This window comes from Trifolium pratense, linkage group LG4 (assembly GCF_020283565.1).
Source record: "Trifolium pratense cultivar HEN17-A07 linkage group LG4, ARS_RC_1.1, whole genome shotgun sequence".
NCBI classification, from domain to species: domain Eukaryota; kingdom Viridiplantae; phylum Streptophyta; class Magnoliopsida; order Fabales; family Fabaceae; genus Trifolium; species Trifolium pratense.
The window spans coordinates 28,988,730-29,004,556 of NC_060062.1; the positions used below are offsets into that span (position 1 = coordinate 28,988,730).

The window sequence follows — 15,827 nt, forward strand, 5'->3', positions numbered from 1 at the left end:
CAATATTTACATTTTAATATTAGCATATGAGATGTTGTTTGATTTGTCTTGAAGAATATTTTTAAAATATACAATTTTTATAATTTTTAATAATAAATAACAAAATATATTAATGATCCAAATTGTACATTGACTAACGTATATGTGGTCAAACATAGCATTTATTTTGTTTCAGCTTTAGAAAAATGGATTTTTTCTTTGTATTTTTGAAAATAAGTTTTCTAAAACTGATTTTTAAAATATTACAAGTTTTTTTATATTCGTTTTTTCTAAATTGAAACACTAATTTTGACATCATATAACATAAAGACACATTATTGAAGATCAAAACATAGTCACAATTACAATTTTTTCAAAAAGTTGTATTTCAAAATTGATTTTTATGGAAATTTATTTGAAATAGCTTCAAAATTAAGTGATTTTTCGAAATTTTGATATCCAAAAAAAGTTTTAATAAAATGATCAAATACCTAATATCACATTTTAAGAATAACTATTCAAACCAAATTTTCATTTGAAGCCTTTATAAAAAGTTTCTTTGTAAATTTTTTTACACAAAATTATGTAACACTACAAGAATCTATTTTAAAAAAATCTATAACAAATATGCCATAAATCTAACCACAAAATTCATTTGTGCTTAGATCTAACGATTCTCGTGAAGCAGATTCATAGTTTTTTTTATTTTATTTACAATGAGCTGTGGATCGAGCCAGGACCTATAGCGTACTACCCAAATCCCTCACCACTAGATCAAACCTAGTGGCGTAACAAGATTCATGGTTTTACATTACCATATTGGTACCTCCATTTTTCATTTACTATTTTTTTTTCTTTCAGTAAAGTCATTATTTACTTTATAGTTTATAGACTACACAAAAAACATGTTGAATATTATTATCTTATGAAAAGTAAAAATTGATTTGAGTAAACACAAATTAAACCCGGACAAAAAAAAGTGAGTGTGACACTTTTTGTTGATGGCCGGTGTTTATACTTTATAATGTTCCATTACTTTTCGGTGTGTCAAAAAAAAAATGTTCCATTACTTTTTGGACTAGATTGGATGCGGTGACAACCCTTTGACTACATTATATCGGAGTAAGTTCATTAGGTCGGTCCGATTTATCTAGGTTTTAAATTTGAATTTTATATTAAAATATAACTAAAATTCAAATTTAAAATTTAGATAGTCGGATCAAATGGACTGACTGCAGGGAATCTAATTCCATTCCTTCTCATCCTAGTTGGTGGTACTACATTAATTTGTAGGAAAAGCATATGACCGATTCTGCAAATATATATATATATATACTTTGATTCTTTGATTGATATATTTGTACGTAGAATGAAGAATTGAAAAAACATATAGTTGTAAGAATATGGGAAGAAGAATTTTAAGGACTCAAATTTACGCAATGCAACAACAACTACTACCTAGCATTAGCTGCACCACTTTTAACATTCTTGCTCCAATATACAAGCGTCTTAACAACGAGGTTCTCTTTTCTTTTACATCATTATTACACATGAACAAAGATAAACGAGCAACAAACTGCACTGCTAAACCTTTCGGTATAGCAGGATCAGAGTTATGTTATGTATTTTTGTTTTTATGTTTTGGTTGTGTTGAAGCAGGATCAGAGTTTCCGTGAAAGTGAGAACAGAGGATGTTGGTTGGCTAGGAATCAAAGGATATTGGATTGGTTGTTGTTTGAGAAATCTTCCATTATTTGTCTTCAGGTTGGATTTTTTATTATTTTCCTGAGTTTTAATGAAATATATTGGAGCAAAGTTCTTTTAATTAATGGACTAAGCTAAAAGCTAATAGTAGCCGAGTCTGATTCCTGGTGGGACAATTCTTGGTCGAACTTTCATAACTTGGCAGTCAAAACTAATAGCATGTTATAGTGAAATTTATTTCGTATCTCAGAAAATAATAGTTAAATAAATGGAGTTGATGTGACCTCAATCACGATTGCTGAGACATCAAAAACCTTGATGTCTTTGTGTGGATTGTGGTCGCGTACTGATTTTTATGTTTACTTTATTCTATGAAAAACTTTTGGTTTTTCTTGTTGTGATGAAATTAAATATGTTTTTGATAAGTTGGAATTGTGCAGGAATTTTGGGTTGGAAATGAGGAGCTAGTTAATCTATATGAGAAAAGACTTGGTGATGCTGGTTATATTCATTTTAAGCTTGCAAGGACTAACAATCGTGGTGATGGTACGCATGCTACACATATTTTTTCACAAGTACTTATGTCAGTGTAAATTAGTCAATATGCACATATATTTCGGTTGTAGAATCAAAATCGGATAAACCATATTCCAAATTCACCAAATCAGATTTCAAACACTAACTGTCTTTTTTTTTTTTTATTAATTCTCCGGTTCCCATGAGAAGGGGTTCCAGTAATCCAAAGTTCGGTAGCGAGGTAAGTAATGTCTGGTCAAAAATTGTTTCCACCAGGAATCGAACTTAGTTAGTTTTTTTCGAACGATTTGTCCTAAGGGAAACTCATTAACCACTTTAGCTTAATTTTATCAAATCTTGATCCAATGGTTCAAATAATGTTAAGGAAGAAAAACCATCTTTAAAATGTGTTCTGTCCTCACACATTTATTTTCCATATGATGATCACATATAGGCAACACTAGTTGAATTTTTATTCAATGATGCAAAAAAAATGCTACTAATGAAATCTTTTCACTCTTCAGGTCTTCTGTTAGCAGTGCAAAAGGAATATTTCAAAGTTGTTAATTATAAGGAGTTGCATTTTAATGATTGTGGTGATCGAGTAGCTCAATTGTTACATGTTGAGTTAGCATTTCCACCTTCACAATGTCAAAACAGTGGTATTAAGCAAGAAGTTCTTATTGTCAATACTCACCTAATATTTCCTCATGATTCAAGTCTATGCCTTGTGAGGCTGCACCAGGTAGGTAATTAAGTACTTTTGTTTTGGTATGTAAATTGCATTTTTGTTACTTACTCTTTTGGTATCAAAGCACAAACCACATAAGCTTTCTAGACTGATATACAGTAAATTTGGTTTCTATATAGGTCTACAAGATACTTCAATATGTGGAATCTTATCAGAATGAATACCAACTTAAACCATTGCCAATTATACTATGCGGGTAAACTTCGAATAAAATTATATTTAATGTGTTATTTTAGGGACACGAAATGCACTTATATGCTATTTAGCACTGACACTTCAGATTGAAGACGAGTCTGTTGTCTGATATGCGATGGTATCTTGCACTGACTCTCATGTGGTTACATTCAGTTATTCCATTTTCTTATTACAAGTGGCGTGTCTGTCTCCGTGCTTTTATTTGTAATTTTGTATGTGCAGTGACTGGAACGGAAGCAAACGCGGACATGTTTACAAGTTCCTAAGGACTCAAGGGTTTGTATCGTCATATGATACAGCACATCAGTACACCGATGCAGATGCTCACAAGGTAATACTTTTTTATTAAAGTATCATTAGTAGTCATTTTACAACCGTATTCGAGAGGACTTGAACTTTGTTCCTTGAGGTTACAACTTACAAGCACTATTCCTTAACTGCTTAACCCTAAGCAGAAACCTTATGAACAAATAATATATTACTAGCCCTGCTTTTCGACATAAAAATTTCTGTTGTTAAATAACTTTTCAAGAATGGTTTTGATAACTATAATGTTCAATGCAGTGGATTAGCCACCGAAACCATCTGGGAAATACATGTGCTGTTGATTTTATATGGCTTCTGAATCCTGACAAATATCGAAAACTAGTAAAAGCAAGTTGGAGTGAAGCCGTTTTCGATATGTTCAAGGTACTCTCTTTACAATAACTTGTAATATGGATTTCATTACTGTTGTGGAAAAGAATTGTGTCACTGAAAACTTATATTCTCTATTTTTCATTTTTCAGTGTCTATTGCGACGAGCTTCACCAACAGATAGTGATGCATTTTCTTTTCTAAAGGCTGAAGATGAAGATTGTGTTACATATTCTGGTTTTTGTAAAGCACTTCAACAGGTAAGTGTGTGCTTGAATGTTTCAGATAATGTGATCACTTCTTTCAGATAATCTCATGTTAAATTTTTTCCTCATTTTGTGCAGCTTAATTTAGTTGGTAATTGCTATGGATTAAGTGATGAAGAGACAAAGGAATTGTGGTTTCAAGTAGATATTGATGGAAATGGTGTAATTGAATATAAACAATTTCTGGTAAAGCATTACAGAATTCAGATGAACTTACCATTTATATAAGTTTATAATGCCTTGACTAATTAAATTTACCAAATATTGTAGACTTATATGATATATGACAAGAAATTAGTCTATTCTTTTTTTTTTTTTTTTTGGTAGATAAACGAAATGTCAAAGCCATTATAAACTCACACACACAAAGTGAGGTAGTCGGGGTTCAAACCCTGGTCTCCGGTCATGACGTCCGGCCTAATAATTTCGGCATTTTTGCCAGTTGAGCTAGAAGTCCTAGAACATCGAGTTGCTATTCTAAGTTCTAACTATATTATTGTGTGGTTGCAGCATCATTTATGGAATCCAACAGAATCAGATCAAAGAGATGAAAACAACAATGATAAACAAGATGATGTACCAAATGACAGTGAGGAGGAGGAGGAAACAATTGGTTTCAGTGTAAAAAATGCAGTGATGTTCCCTTCAGAGGTGGAGAAAGGTAGATGGCCAGAGGACTATTCCCTATCTGATCATGCAAGACTAACCGTAGTCTTCTCACCTATCAGAATTTCATGCTCTCACATGATTTCTTAACAAAGCTTGAGATTACTCTAGATTAAGTTTTAATGTTCAAAATGATAGACTTTGGTTTGGTCTCATTAATTTGAAGTTATACAACTCAAATTCTCATACATATCCAGTGATTATTACTTCCTCCTGTCTTAAAATTTTGTTTCTAGACTAAAATGTTGTTTAGATACATCAACTTTACAATGAATCTAAAAACTAATTATTTTTGTATATATATAAGACCCGGAGGGAGTATTTTTCTTAAAGTAATTTATATTTACTTCTCAAGGCAGCGTACAGTTCAAAATTAGTCTAAATATTTTTTATTTATATTGTTTGTTGGTCATGGTTCGCCGGTTTGCTGTTTTTAATGAATTCAGTGACGAATTTCATCCTGTCTTATACGAATTATGTGACTATAGTATGCTCATTGTATATATTACTCAAATTCTCAGAGATACAATTTTAGTTCTAATGTGTTTGATTTTGTTTCAAGACTAGATAAACAGGGTGCAAATGACCGGGTAAAAATTGAAATTTTCGTCCCTCACTAAGCCACGTGACAACTTTGTATCAAGTACAAATGATCTAAAATACCAAAACATTAGAGTTTATACAATAAAAAAAATATTATTATAGTTTACAAAAAAAAATATAATATTAGAGTTTATATAAAAAAAAATATTATTAGAGTTTCTAAAAAAATTATAATAGAAAAGCTCTAATTAAATGCACCTAAACAATTTCTATCGAGAATGCCAAAAGAGCTCCGTGTGAATCTCGTAATGTATATTATAGAGATTTTATAACAAATTTTTAAATATTTTATTTATTTATTTATTTTACTTTAATATAATGACAAAATTAAATATCAAATAAAAATTAATAAAATTGTACAAATGTACTGATCTTTAAACTTGAATAATGTTAGCAACACACTCTTTAACAAACACACTCCAACACACTCTCTTTTATTGGTTGAAATTCACATGGGTCCCATAAAAAAATGTGGATCCATATAACTTTTATGGGACCCATATAAATTTTAACCAATAGAAGAGAGTGTGTTTGTTAAAGAGTGTGTTGCTAGCATTCCTCCTTTAAACCTAGTACTAAAATAAAAATTTAATCCAAATTATTTGAAGTATTAGCTCCTCGGGTGGACCCATTCCTGATTTTTCAGATATATCTCTTTGAATTCTTCTAATTTTCAAGATATATCTCTTTGAATTCTTTCGATAAAACCATTCATGGTAATCAAACTTTTATCATCTGAAAATAAAAGAGAAAAATATTAATTACACAACAATTTTTTGAAGACTAACTCATTTCTGTCATGTATAAACAAGATAAATAGAAAAACTTAGTAACTCACCTAATCTTGGTACTGTGTGTCCTTTCGGGTGATGAATTACCATAGGTTCAACACAAGATTCTATTAGTTCTTTTCCATACTGCTTCAAAAAATCATTCTCCCCTGCATTAAGTAGATTTTTTGAAGGAAAATATCTATTTCATTAAAGAGTTTATTTTAACTTTACCGGAAAATATGCATTATCCAAACTTCTTTCAAGATATATTTTTGACACCTACACTACGAGTCACTTGAAAAGGTAAATAATCATGTGATGTCATAAATTCTAGTATAATTCTATAATGTGAGTCCAATCATTTGGTTATTATTTCTCTTCTTTATTTAAGCAAAAAATAACTTTTCAGAATCTTTTCTTAACTTTGGAAATAAGAGAATCACAAAAATAATTATAAACTTATATGTAAATAATGCCTCAATTACTCAAAAGTTCTAGCTCCGTTACTTTTAGAATATAGAATGATTTCATGACTAGTAGTGAACATGGATAAAGTGATAATATATAATATATATTATATAAAAATAGCTATTGTTATATAATTAAATTAGATTTCTAAGAATATTTTATGAAATAAATATTTTCATTTTTCATATATGCTTAAGCTTAATGTCCCATTTAGTTTTATAAAATAAAATAAAAAAGTCCCATATAGAAATTTCGAAAAAAGTCCCATACAATGAAAAATTTGACCATGTGAGGGAGAGGGCAAATCAAATGATAGGAGAATATTTATAGACCTTAAAAATCTGCTTAGCCCAATATTAATTGATCACTTAATTAAGATATTTATCCAAATGCATTCTAATATGAAAGGAAAGAGAGACGTACCTATAAAGTGAAGAGACGGGCAACCAATTGTTGAAGAATATGCTTTCTCCACAATTGAAGGTGCCTTAAACTTGGCCCCTCCTATTATTACAAGGAATTTCACTTTGGGAACTTTGGTTAGTGCCACACCCTACATAATATATATAAAAATTACTATTTTAGTTTAATTTCTAAATAAAATATAGAATTAACAATACTAGTGAGGTCGGGAGACCAACCCTTTGATAGGATTTTGAGTAATAGTAAATTTAGATTAAATAGAATCTAAAGGAAAGATTATGCAATCTCATGGAGAGTTAGACCCAACTCAATCCTATAAGGTGAGAATTGTCTCTTAGATGAGGTTGAGTTAGAATAATAAACACCCCTAGTAGCATACTATTCGGGTATTACTCGGCTTTTTTTTTTTTGAAACAAGGTAGTACTCGACTTTGATCTTTAAAAGAAATAATAAAAATTGATCGGAATTTACTTATCTCTCGCCAAAATTAGTTCGTCTACCTACCTTGTTATATAGTGACCGAGTTAATGTAAGTATTATTTCTTTTCTTTACTCCAAAAAAGAAAGTATTATTATTATTATTTATGAGAACTAAATTGGGTCACCAAATTTTATCATATTGGTTTAAGTGATTGGTTGAGGTTAAATATCGCTAAATCGCTGGGAAACAAGAAGAGGTTGAATGGTCACTTGCTGTCATATGGGGCTACTTGCTGTCACTTGTTGAAGTGGAGAAATATGGAAGAACATGTGGATGGTTACATATGAGGCCATATCAACCATGGAATGAGGTCATGAAGTTGGTACGTTATTATGAACAAGCAAGGACAACTAGTATTATGAGAAATCTTGTCCAAAAATTACAAGCTTTGATTGCGTGGAAGGTTCCTAAACCAGGATGGGTTAGCTTGCCTTGAACACAGACGGCGCCAATAAACTAGTTGTGGCGGTTTAATTAGGGACGAGGTAGGCATATGGAAGGGTGGTTTCTCGAAAAATTTAGGAAGATGTAATGCTTATGTGGCTGAGCTTTGGGGCGTTTTAGAAGGGTTGAGACCAGATCCTCTCATGTCACATTACTCTCTCATCAAATTAAGCCATTCAATTTTTTTCTTCAAACAATTCAATCATAACAAAAAAAAAAAAAATATGAAGGGCAGATATTGTCACCGGATGCCTTCCATTGGAATATGCACCGGAGACAACCCAGTCCGCTACATTTGGCATGGGAGTGTGGCTATAAGAAAGTGGAGCTTCAAGTGGACTTTAAAGTGGTTGTAAATATGCTACGATGTGAGAATGTTGGTGTGTGGCAAAGTGGCAACTGATTGGAAAAATTAGGAGTTTATTTAAGTTGGATTGCAAAGTTAATGTGTGTCATACATATCGTGAAGTAAATATGTGTGCGGGTGGCCTTGCCAATTTAGAACGAGACCATGCGCCGGAATTGAACTTTTATGAGCAATATTCTACTTCTATTTATTCTTTATTATTATTAGCTATTGGGAGTGGCTACCCCTCATTTTTAATTGTTGTATAGTTGTTTTCTTTAGGGGGCTTCGGCCCCTCTTATTCCCAAAACAAAACAAAAAATTGAGTCACAAAAATTAAACTTAAAATTATATTATATATATTATAATAATTAAAATATAAATATAAATTCATCAGCAACGTGGAAAAAAAAATTCAAAGTTAAACCGAAAGGTTTAAATTTGTTGGTACCTTTTCTTGAAGACCTGGCAGCGCACCTGATAGTATAGCCCCCTAGTTTATAAATAAAATTCAAACACAGATTCAGATCCTTAAAATTACCTGTTTGTTTTAATCAAATCAAACATTGGAAGGAACAATGAAGAAGCTAATTAACTAACCTGTGAGAATCCAAGAAGACCATCGAACGGTCCATGTTTGATCATGTAATCTTCAATATATTCCAAACACTCATCAAAGTTGGTGTACTCTGTAAATTCCTGTTGTTTACCATAGTAAAAAAACAAAAACATGTTACAAACAAACAGATTGTATTGTACCCAAATCATCAAAAAAGAACGAACCTTGTTGAATTGGAACCATTCGTAATAAGGAGGATCGAAAATTCCTTCAACATCAGATTTACCGTTGCAAGGAAAAGGGGCATCCACGAAAACAAGATCGAGTTTGTCTAAAACATTTTGTGGCCACTTATGAATCTGTTTTTTCATTATCTCTCCACTTGTTCGAAATCCATGAAGACAAAGAAATCTTGGTTTTCTAACAACCGTGTTCATCGTGTTGTTCTTCTGTTCTTTGTTTTCCATTTTCCGACGTTGTTCAATTACGAAAATCAATTACTATTATTATTATTATTATTAAATAAATATTGATGAGGACGGTGCTTACAATACAAAGAAGGGTTTGACAGAAGAATTGTGAATGGAAATTAGAATAAGGTCTGTGATGGCACTGGCACTGAATTGAATCCAATTTAAAGGGTTTTCATTTTTTATTTTATTTTATTTTTCTTTTCAACTTTTTGGCTTGAGTGCATAAGTCCTCAAAATTGAATGGAATATATTAACGAGTGGACTTCCTAATTCCGTGTGTGTGTACTTGTATGCGTATATGGTTTGTTTTAAATTAAATTGAAATTTAATGACATTCAAAAAAAATAAATTGAAATTTAAAGCCTATTTTTTCATTCATTAAATAATAAGATAATTATCAATCGTTAGTTAGTTCAGTGGTGATTGACGCTGAACTTAGTAGGGAGGATCGCGATTCGATCCCCCACAACTGCGACCGGGAGAAGGCTGGAACCACTTGATGCCAGAACTAACCCCCGAACCAGATTAACCTAGTGGTGAAAACAAAAATAATAATAATAATAATAAGATAATTTTGTCCATGTTTCAAACAAAACAAAAAATAAATAATTTTGTCCACAAATTCTAGCTCAGTTATAAAAAAGATTGAAATTATTAAGTTGAACGTTGATCCTGGTTTAAATTCTGACTCATTTACTTGTTAAATTTTATTTTTTTTTTAAACATAAAGGACAAATTTAAAACCAAGCCGAATGATGGGAAAATATTGCAAGAGATTTGACACTCATCAGGTATCTCTAGGGTTTAGGCCAGCTAACCCAGTTAATTTCAATATCAAAAGTACAGTTCTTGCAGGTTTAAGAGAGAATCAGTTCGATGGAAGAGCAAACAAGGATCCATCGAATCATCTTTCCAGATTATCTGAAACCTGTCAAATCTAAAAGGTGCTCGACTATATCACGAAAGACTAGAAAAAGCTACGCTTGTTCGCTTTTTCACTTAACGGTCATGCAAAGGATTTGCTACAATGCTTGCCTACAGGGCCGGCCTTGTGGGTGTGCAAGGTGAGCCACCGCACAAGGCCTCAAATTATTTATATCGATCTATTAAAAAAATTATATAAGTAAAAAAAGTTAATGACTTTGTTACTACTAAAAATATTTTATAACTCAAAAAATAAAATATTTAATAAACACACTCTTAATTTTATAAATAACTTGTGGTTGATTGTAAAAAAAAAAAACAACATTACAAGAAAGTTTTTTTTCCCAAGAAAATGTAAGGTTGATAATGATATTAGATTGAAGATGTATTTTAATGTCATTGATTAAAATATGTCACTTTTAGATGTTATTTACTATGATGACTATTTTTTATGTTATTTACAATTTAAATAGAGAATGACTTTTAAAAAAAATTATATTTTTATTAAAGATCCATTTTAAATTTTCAAACAGGACCTCCAAATACTCGGGACCGGCCCTGCTTGCCTAGTGGAACCATCCAAACGTGGAAGGAGCTAAATGATAAATTCTTAGAGAGGTTTTTCGCCCACAACCAATTCCAGAAAAGAAGCACTACAAGAAAACATGATATTGTTGACCAAATTTATTGAGGGCTAAAAGCCCTCAGTAATGTATTTTTACGTTAGTGAAGGCTTTAATCCGTCAGTAATGCATTTTTCCTTTCTTGAAGAACGAAAAAATTTTGACTGGTCATTAGTGGCGGCTACAGGCCGTCAATATTGCAAGAAAGCGCGTAGGCATTAGTGACGGCTACAGGCCGTCAGTATTTCAGGTAAACGTTGTGCTTTTATGGCGAACCATGGCCGTCAGTAATGCATGGTAATTTATGACAGCTACAGGCCGTCAGTAATGGTTGACCGTTGTACATTAGTGGCGCCTGCTGGCCGCCAGTAATGCATGTTCGAAATTTGAAAAAGAAAGCAACGGTCACTTACACTTAACACTTAATAATTAATTCACTTCTCCTATATATAACTCCTCAACAAATTCATTCCACTTTCACTTCATTTTTACATTTTCATTCTCTCTCTAAATTTTCTCTAACTTCTCTCTTAAATTTCATACTTTCAACTTTCATATTTTCATCCAAAAAGTGGTAAGTGTTGTGTTTTACTTTTCCAAAGTTAAAATTTTTGTTTTGTTATTTAATGTATATGTTCTAATATTTGTTGTTTACCATTTTTATTAGCAAGTCTTATTATCGTGGTCGCCGGAGGTTGTGGGTTAGGAGCGGAGTTTGTGGGCTAGGAGCGCGCCAAGTAAGAATCTACTCGGCACCCAAGTAAGTAACGTAATTTTAATTTATAATACTTAGTGATAGTTTTTTTTTACCGTATGCTTAGTAATAGTTATTAATTAGTATTTTGTAATTTGTTACTAATATTTTCTTATCACTATGTATAAAAATTATTGTTTTTGAAAAAAAAAATAAAACAAATATATTTAAATTTGATTATTTTGAAAAAAGTAAAAAAAAATTAAAAAAAGTTTTTTTTTTAAAAAAAAACAGTATATTTATATTCTTTTTTTTAAAACCGAAATTTTTAAAAAATTCTTTTTTAAAAAGATAAATTTTAACAGTTTGTGTATTTTTAAAAAGAAAAAGTTAAAATTTTTGCTTTGTTATTTAAATGTATATGTTCTAATATTTGTTGTTTACCATTTTTATTAGCAAATTCTTGTGGTCATCGGAGGTCGTGGGTTAGGAGCGGAGTTTGTGGTTAGGAGCGCGCCAAGTAAGACTCTACCCGGCACCCAAGTAAGTAATGTAATTTTAATTTATAATACTTAGTGATAGTTTTTTTTTACCGTATACTTAGTAATAGTTATTAATTAGTAATTTGTAATTTGTTACTAACATTTTATTATTACTATGTATAAAAATTATTGTTTTTGTAAAAAAAAAAAAGTATATTTAAATTTGAAAATTTCGAAAACAGTAAATATTTTTTTTTTAAAAAAAAATTATTTATTTTTTTCAAAAAAATAGTATTTTGTGAAATAATAATCCATAAAAGAAAAATATTAAATTTAAAAAAAGATAATATATATGTTAAAAGTCGGTAGTTTTGTCAACTAAAAAACTTAGTATTTTTTAGATTTAATAAACCATAAACTTTAAAAATAAAATGTTAAAAGTTTATATTTGCGTCAAAAAATAAAAATAAAAAGTTAGTATTCTTTGAAATAATAAACAATACAACGATAAATATGTAATATGTTATTGTTGAGTAGACATATATATGTCCAAAATACTTTTGAAAAATAAAGTAATAAATTTAATACATTGATCTAATTATATATTAATTAAACTACGCAGATATGGATTTTACCAATCGTAATTGGATGTACGATAGACATAATCCTGGAAAGAGGGGACGGGTTAAAGAGGAATTTAAAATAGGGGTCGAAATGTTTATCAATACAGTAAAATATAATGACATTGTGATACATGAAGGGGGAATTAGATGTCCGTGTGTACTTTGTCGATGTACAAGAATACGTAGCGAAGATGAAATTAGGTCTCATTTATATAAAAAGGGATTCCAACCTAATTATTGGGTTTGGTCAAGTCATGGCGAGGGATGTTCCACGAGTGTTCCCGTGAATCAAAATCGTGCTTCAAGCAGTGTTTTTCAGCCCGTTGTTGTTCCCGAATATTATCATCAGCATTATGATCCGTTTAATGAGATTGACAAAATGATAACTAATGCCCTTGGGTTTAATACGCCGATTTATGTGCCAAATGATGTCGACGACCCTGCTGATGATGAATATGACGCTGATGTTAACGTCGAGCGACCAAATGAGGAAGCCCAGCGATTTTTTGATCTTTTGAAAGAGACAAATACACCGTTGTGTGAAGGCTCTCGAGACTCAAAGTTAACGGTGTGTATTAGACTTTTGGGTATCAAGTCCGAATGTCTTGTTTCAGAATACACCATGGACTTGATAACGAAACTGATGTTGGATATAACAATAGACCGCCCTCTTGATTTGCCAAAAAAATTATTATGAAGCAAGACAATTGGTTGCAAAGTTAGGACTCGGAGCGAAGAGAATTGACTGTTGTGTTAACGGGTGTATGTTGTACTATAACAACGAATTTGGTGTAGCTGACGGTGCATTACTTGAATGTAAATTTTGTCAAGAACCAAGATATCGTGTAACAAGAAATTCACGGTCAGTCAGAAGGAAGCCAATCCCAAGAAAGGCGATGTTCTATTTACCCATAATACCAAGGTTACAAAGATAGTATGCATCGATGCAAACTTCCAGTAAAATGACATGGCATCGTGAAAACTATGAAAGGAGAAAAATGTCAGGTGAGTTGCGACATCCTTCTGATGGAATGGCTTGGAAGCATTTTGATCAAGTTTATCCCGAATTTGCTTCGGAGCCACGGAATGTCCGCCTTGGGTTATGCTCAGATGGATTTACACCATATACTCAAGTATCAGCCACTCCATATTCATGTTGGCCTGTTCTGGTTACCCCGTACAATCTTCCTCCTGACATGTGCATGTCAAAACCTTACATGTTTTTAGCCGCTGTAATACCAGGCCCATCTAGTCCAACTGTTGTTATTGATATCTATTTACAACCTTTGATTGATGATTTGAAGAGATTGTGGAACGGTGTTGCGACGTATGATATCAATCAAAAACGAAATTTCAATATGAGAGGAGCTTTGATGTTGACCATTAATGATTTTTCTGCATATGGGATGTTGTCTGGATGGGGGACACATGGTAAACTAGGATGTCCTATTTGCATGATGGACACCAAAGCGTTTTGGTTACACAACGGTGGGAAGGCTACTTGGTTTGAGTGTCATCGTCGGTTCTTGCCTACTGATCATCCGTTTAGAAGAAATAAAAATGCTTTTGTTCATGGTGAGACCGAGACTCGTGATCCACCAGATTATTTGACATCCCGACAAGTCTGGAACAAAGTGAAAGATATTCCAAAGGTTGAGGTTGTAGGTGGTGTTGCCTCTAAACCGCGTGGTTATGGACAAACGCACAACTGGACAAAAAGAAGTATCTTTTGGGATCTGCCGTATTGGAAAGACAACCTTTTACGTCACAACCTTGATGTTATGCATATTGAGAAAAATGTGTTTGAAAATATATTTAACACTGTCATGAATGTCAAAGGAAAAATGAAAGATAATGACAACGCGAGGAGAGACATAGGGTTGTATTGCAAACGTAACGAACTGTTGTTGTTGGAGACATCTAACGGCAAACTTCTTAAACCTCGTGCAAACTATACTTTATCTCCTGACGAAGCAAAATCTGTTTGTCGATGGGTAAAAGAAGTGAAGATATCAGACGGTTATTCGTCGAATTTGGCGAGATGCGCTGATGTTGACCACGGAAGGATGCGTGGGATGAAAAGTCATGATTGTCATGTTTTTTTCCAGACTTTACTTCCGATTGCATTTAGTTCTTTACCCCAACATGTATTGAATCCGCTTATTGAAATCAGTCAATTTTTCAAGAATTTGTGTTCTTCAATGCATGTATTTTTGACGAAAATTGTGCATTATTGAGGGCTTTTGGCCGCCAGTAAAGACATGTTTTCTTGTAGTGAAGGTCCAATATAATGAACTTCCAACAACATGATCAAGAATTTTTGTACGAAGCTTATGAAAGGTTCAAACTACTCAATAGGAAGTGTCCAAACCACAACATTGATGCCATAAAACAAATGCAAATATTCACCGGTGGCATGAAAATGCAACATAGGATGCTTCGCGACGCCTCAACTGGAGGATCTATCAAGAACAAGACCGACGAAGAGGTGAAGGAACTCATTGAGCAAATGTGCCAGAATGAATACAACACAAACAACGAGCGAAGTATAAAGACGGCTGGAATGATTGACATAGACTAGGAGACCGTCGCCTACAAAGTGAAAATTGAGTTGTTGAAAAGAGAGACCGCCGACCATGGAAGCCACCACCATTGGAAGAGACACTGAACCCGTTCATGAATGAGTCAATCCAACAATTTGAAACCATCCAAGCTACGGTAACTGATCAAGGCGCTTCGATCAAGAACCTTGAAACTCAAATAGGTTAGTTATCTAAACTTGTTACTACTCATATTTCACAAGGTTTTGCTGGTAACACCGTCAATAATCCAAAGAAGGAAGCTTGTAAGATTATAGAGGGAGAATTTGAAAAGAAAATATAGACTTTCAAGTGGCTTATGAACTTTCAAAGTATCTATCAAGGAAATTATTGCGCATATGCCAACTTGTGAAGAAAAGAAGTTTGCAAAACTCCTAAAATTACTATACATGAAGTTAGAAGTAACTATACCCTCAGAAAAACCAGTGGAAAAAAAAAGCTTATGAAGAATTCATGAGGAGCTTCTTTCACAAAAGGAGAGAACGCAAGAAGATGAAACTTTGTCGAGGAGTGTAGTGCTCTCATACAAAGGAAACTTCCACCCAAACTAGAAGATCCAGGAAGTTTCATCATCCGTTGTTCCATAGGAAAGGTAAA

The 15,827-nt window shown here is 32.3% G+C and overlaps 2 protein-coding genes across 2 annotated transcripts; one reads left to right on the forward strand and one right to left on the reverse strand.

Moving 5' to 3' along the window:
- The first annotated feature begins 1,213 nt into the window (after window positions 1-1,213).
- Window positions 1,214-5,164, forward strand: LOC123921472 (uncharacterized calcium-binding protein At1g02270-like). The gene is made up of 10 exons (XM_045974030.1): window positions 1,214-1,499; window positions 1,639-1,743; window positions 2,124-2,229; window positions 2,724-2,944; window positions 3,070-3,146; window positions 3,368-3,476; window positions 3,710-3,835; window positions 3,934-4,041; window positions 4,126-4,233; window positions 4,558-5,164. Exons 1-10 carry the CDS (start codon window positions 1,383-1,385, stop codon window positions 4,801-4,803), a joined length of 1,323 nt encoding a protein of 440 aa, XP_045829986.1. The 5' UTR covers window positions 1,214-1,382; the 3' UTR covers window positions 4,804-5,164.
- Window positions 5,165-5,619: 455 nt separating this feature from the next.
- LOC123921473 (dihydrofolate reductase-like) lies at window positions 5,620-9,494 on the reverse strand. Its single transcript, XM_045974031.1, has 7 exons — window positions 9,036-9,494; window positions 8,853-8,951; window positions 8,704-8,745; window positions 6,981-7,110; window positions 6,155-6,256; window positions 5,878-6,051; window positions 5,620-5,688 (listed from the first exon to the last, which is right to left on the reverse strand). Exons 1-6 carry the CDS (start codon window positions 9,276-9,278, stop codon window positions 5,990-5,992), a joined length of 678 nt encoding a protein of 225 aa, XP_045829987.1. The 5' UTR covers window positions 9,279-9,494; the 3' UTR covers window positions 5,620-5,688; window positions 5,878-5,989.
- Window positions 9,495-15,827: the final 6,333 nt, after the last annotated feature.

Bases quoted from the DNA above. Each gene is read 5' to 3' on its own strand.
- LOC123921472 (XM_045974030.1), top strand. From the start codon at position 1,383: ATGGGAAGAAGAATTTTAAGGACTCAAATTTACGCAATGCAACAACAA. The intron at 3,836-3,933 runs GTACTCTCTTTA...TTCATTTTTCAG, and splicing joins CCGTTTTCGATATGTTCAAG to TGTCTATTGCGACGAGCTTC. The intron at 4,234-4,557 runs GTAAAGCATTAC...GTGTGGTTGCAG, and splicing joins TTGAATATAAACAATTTCTG to CATCATTTATGGAATCCAAC.
- LOC123921473 (XM_045974031.1), bottom strand. From the start codon at position 9,278: ATGGAAAACAAAGAACAGAAGAACAACACGATGAACACGGTTGTTAGA. The intron at 7,111-8,703 runs GTACCAACAAAT...TATATTATGTAG, and splicing joins TGCCAGGTCTTCAAGAAAAG to GGTGTGGCACTAACCAAAGT. The intron at 6,052-6,154 runs GTGAGTTACTAA...TTTTATTTTCAG, and splicing joins ACACACAGTACCAAGATTAG to ATGATAAAAGTTTGATTACC.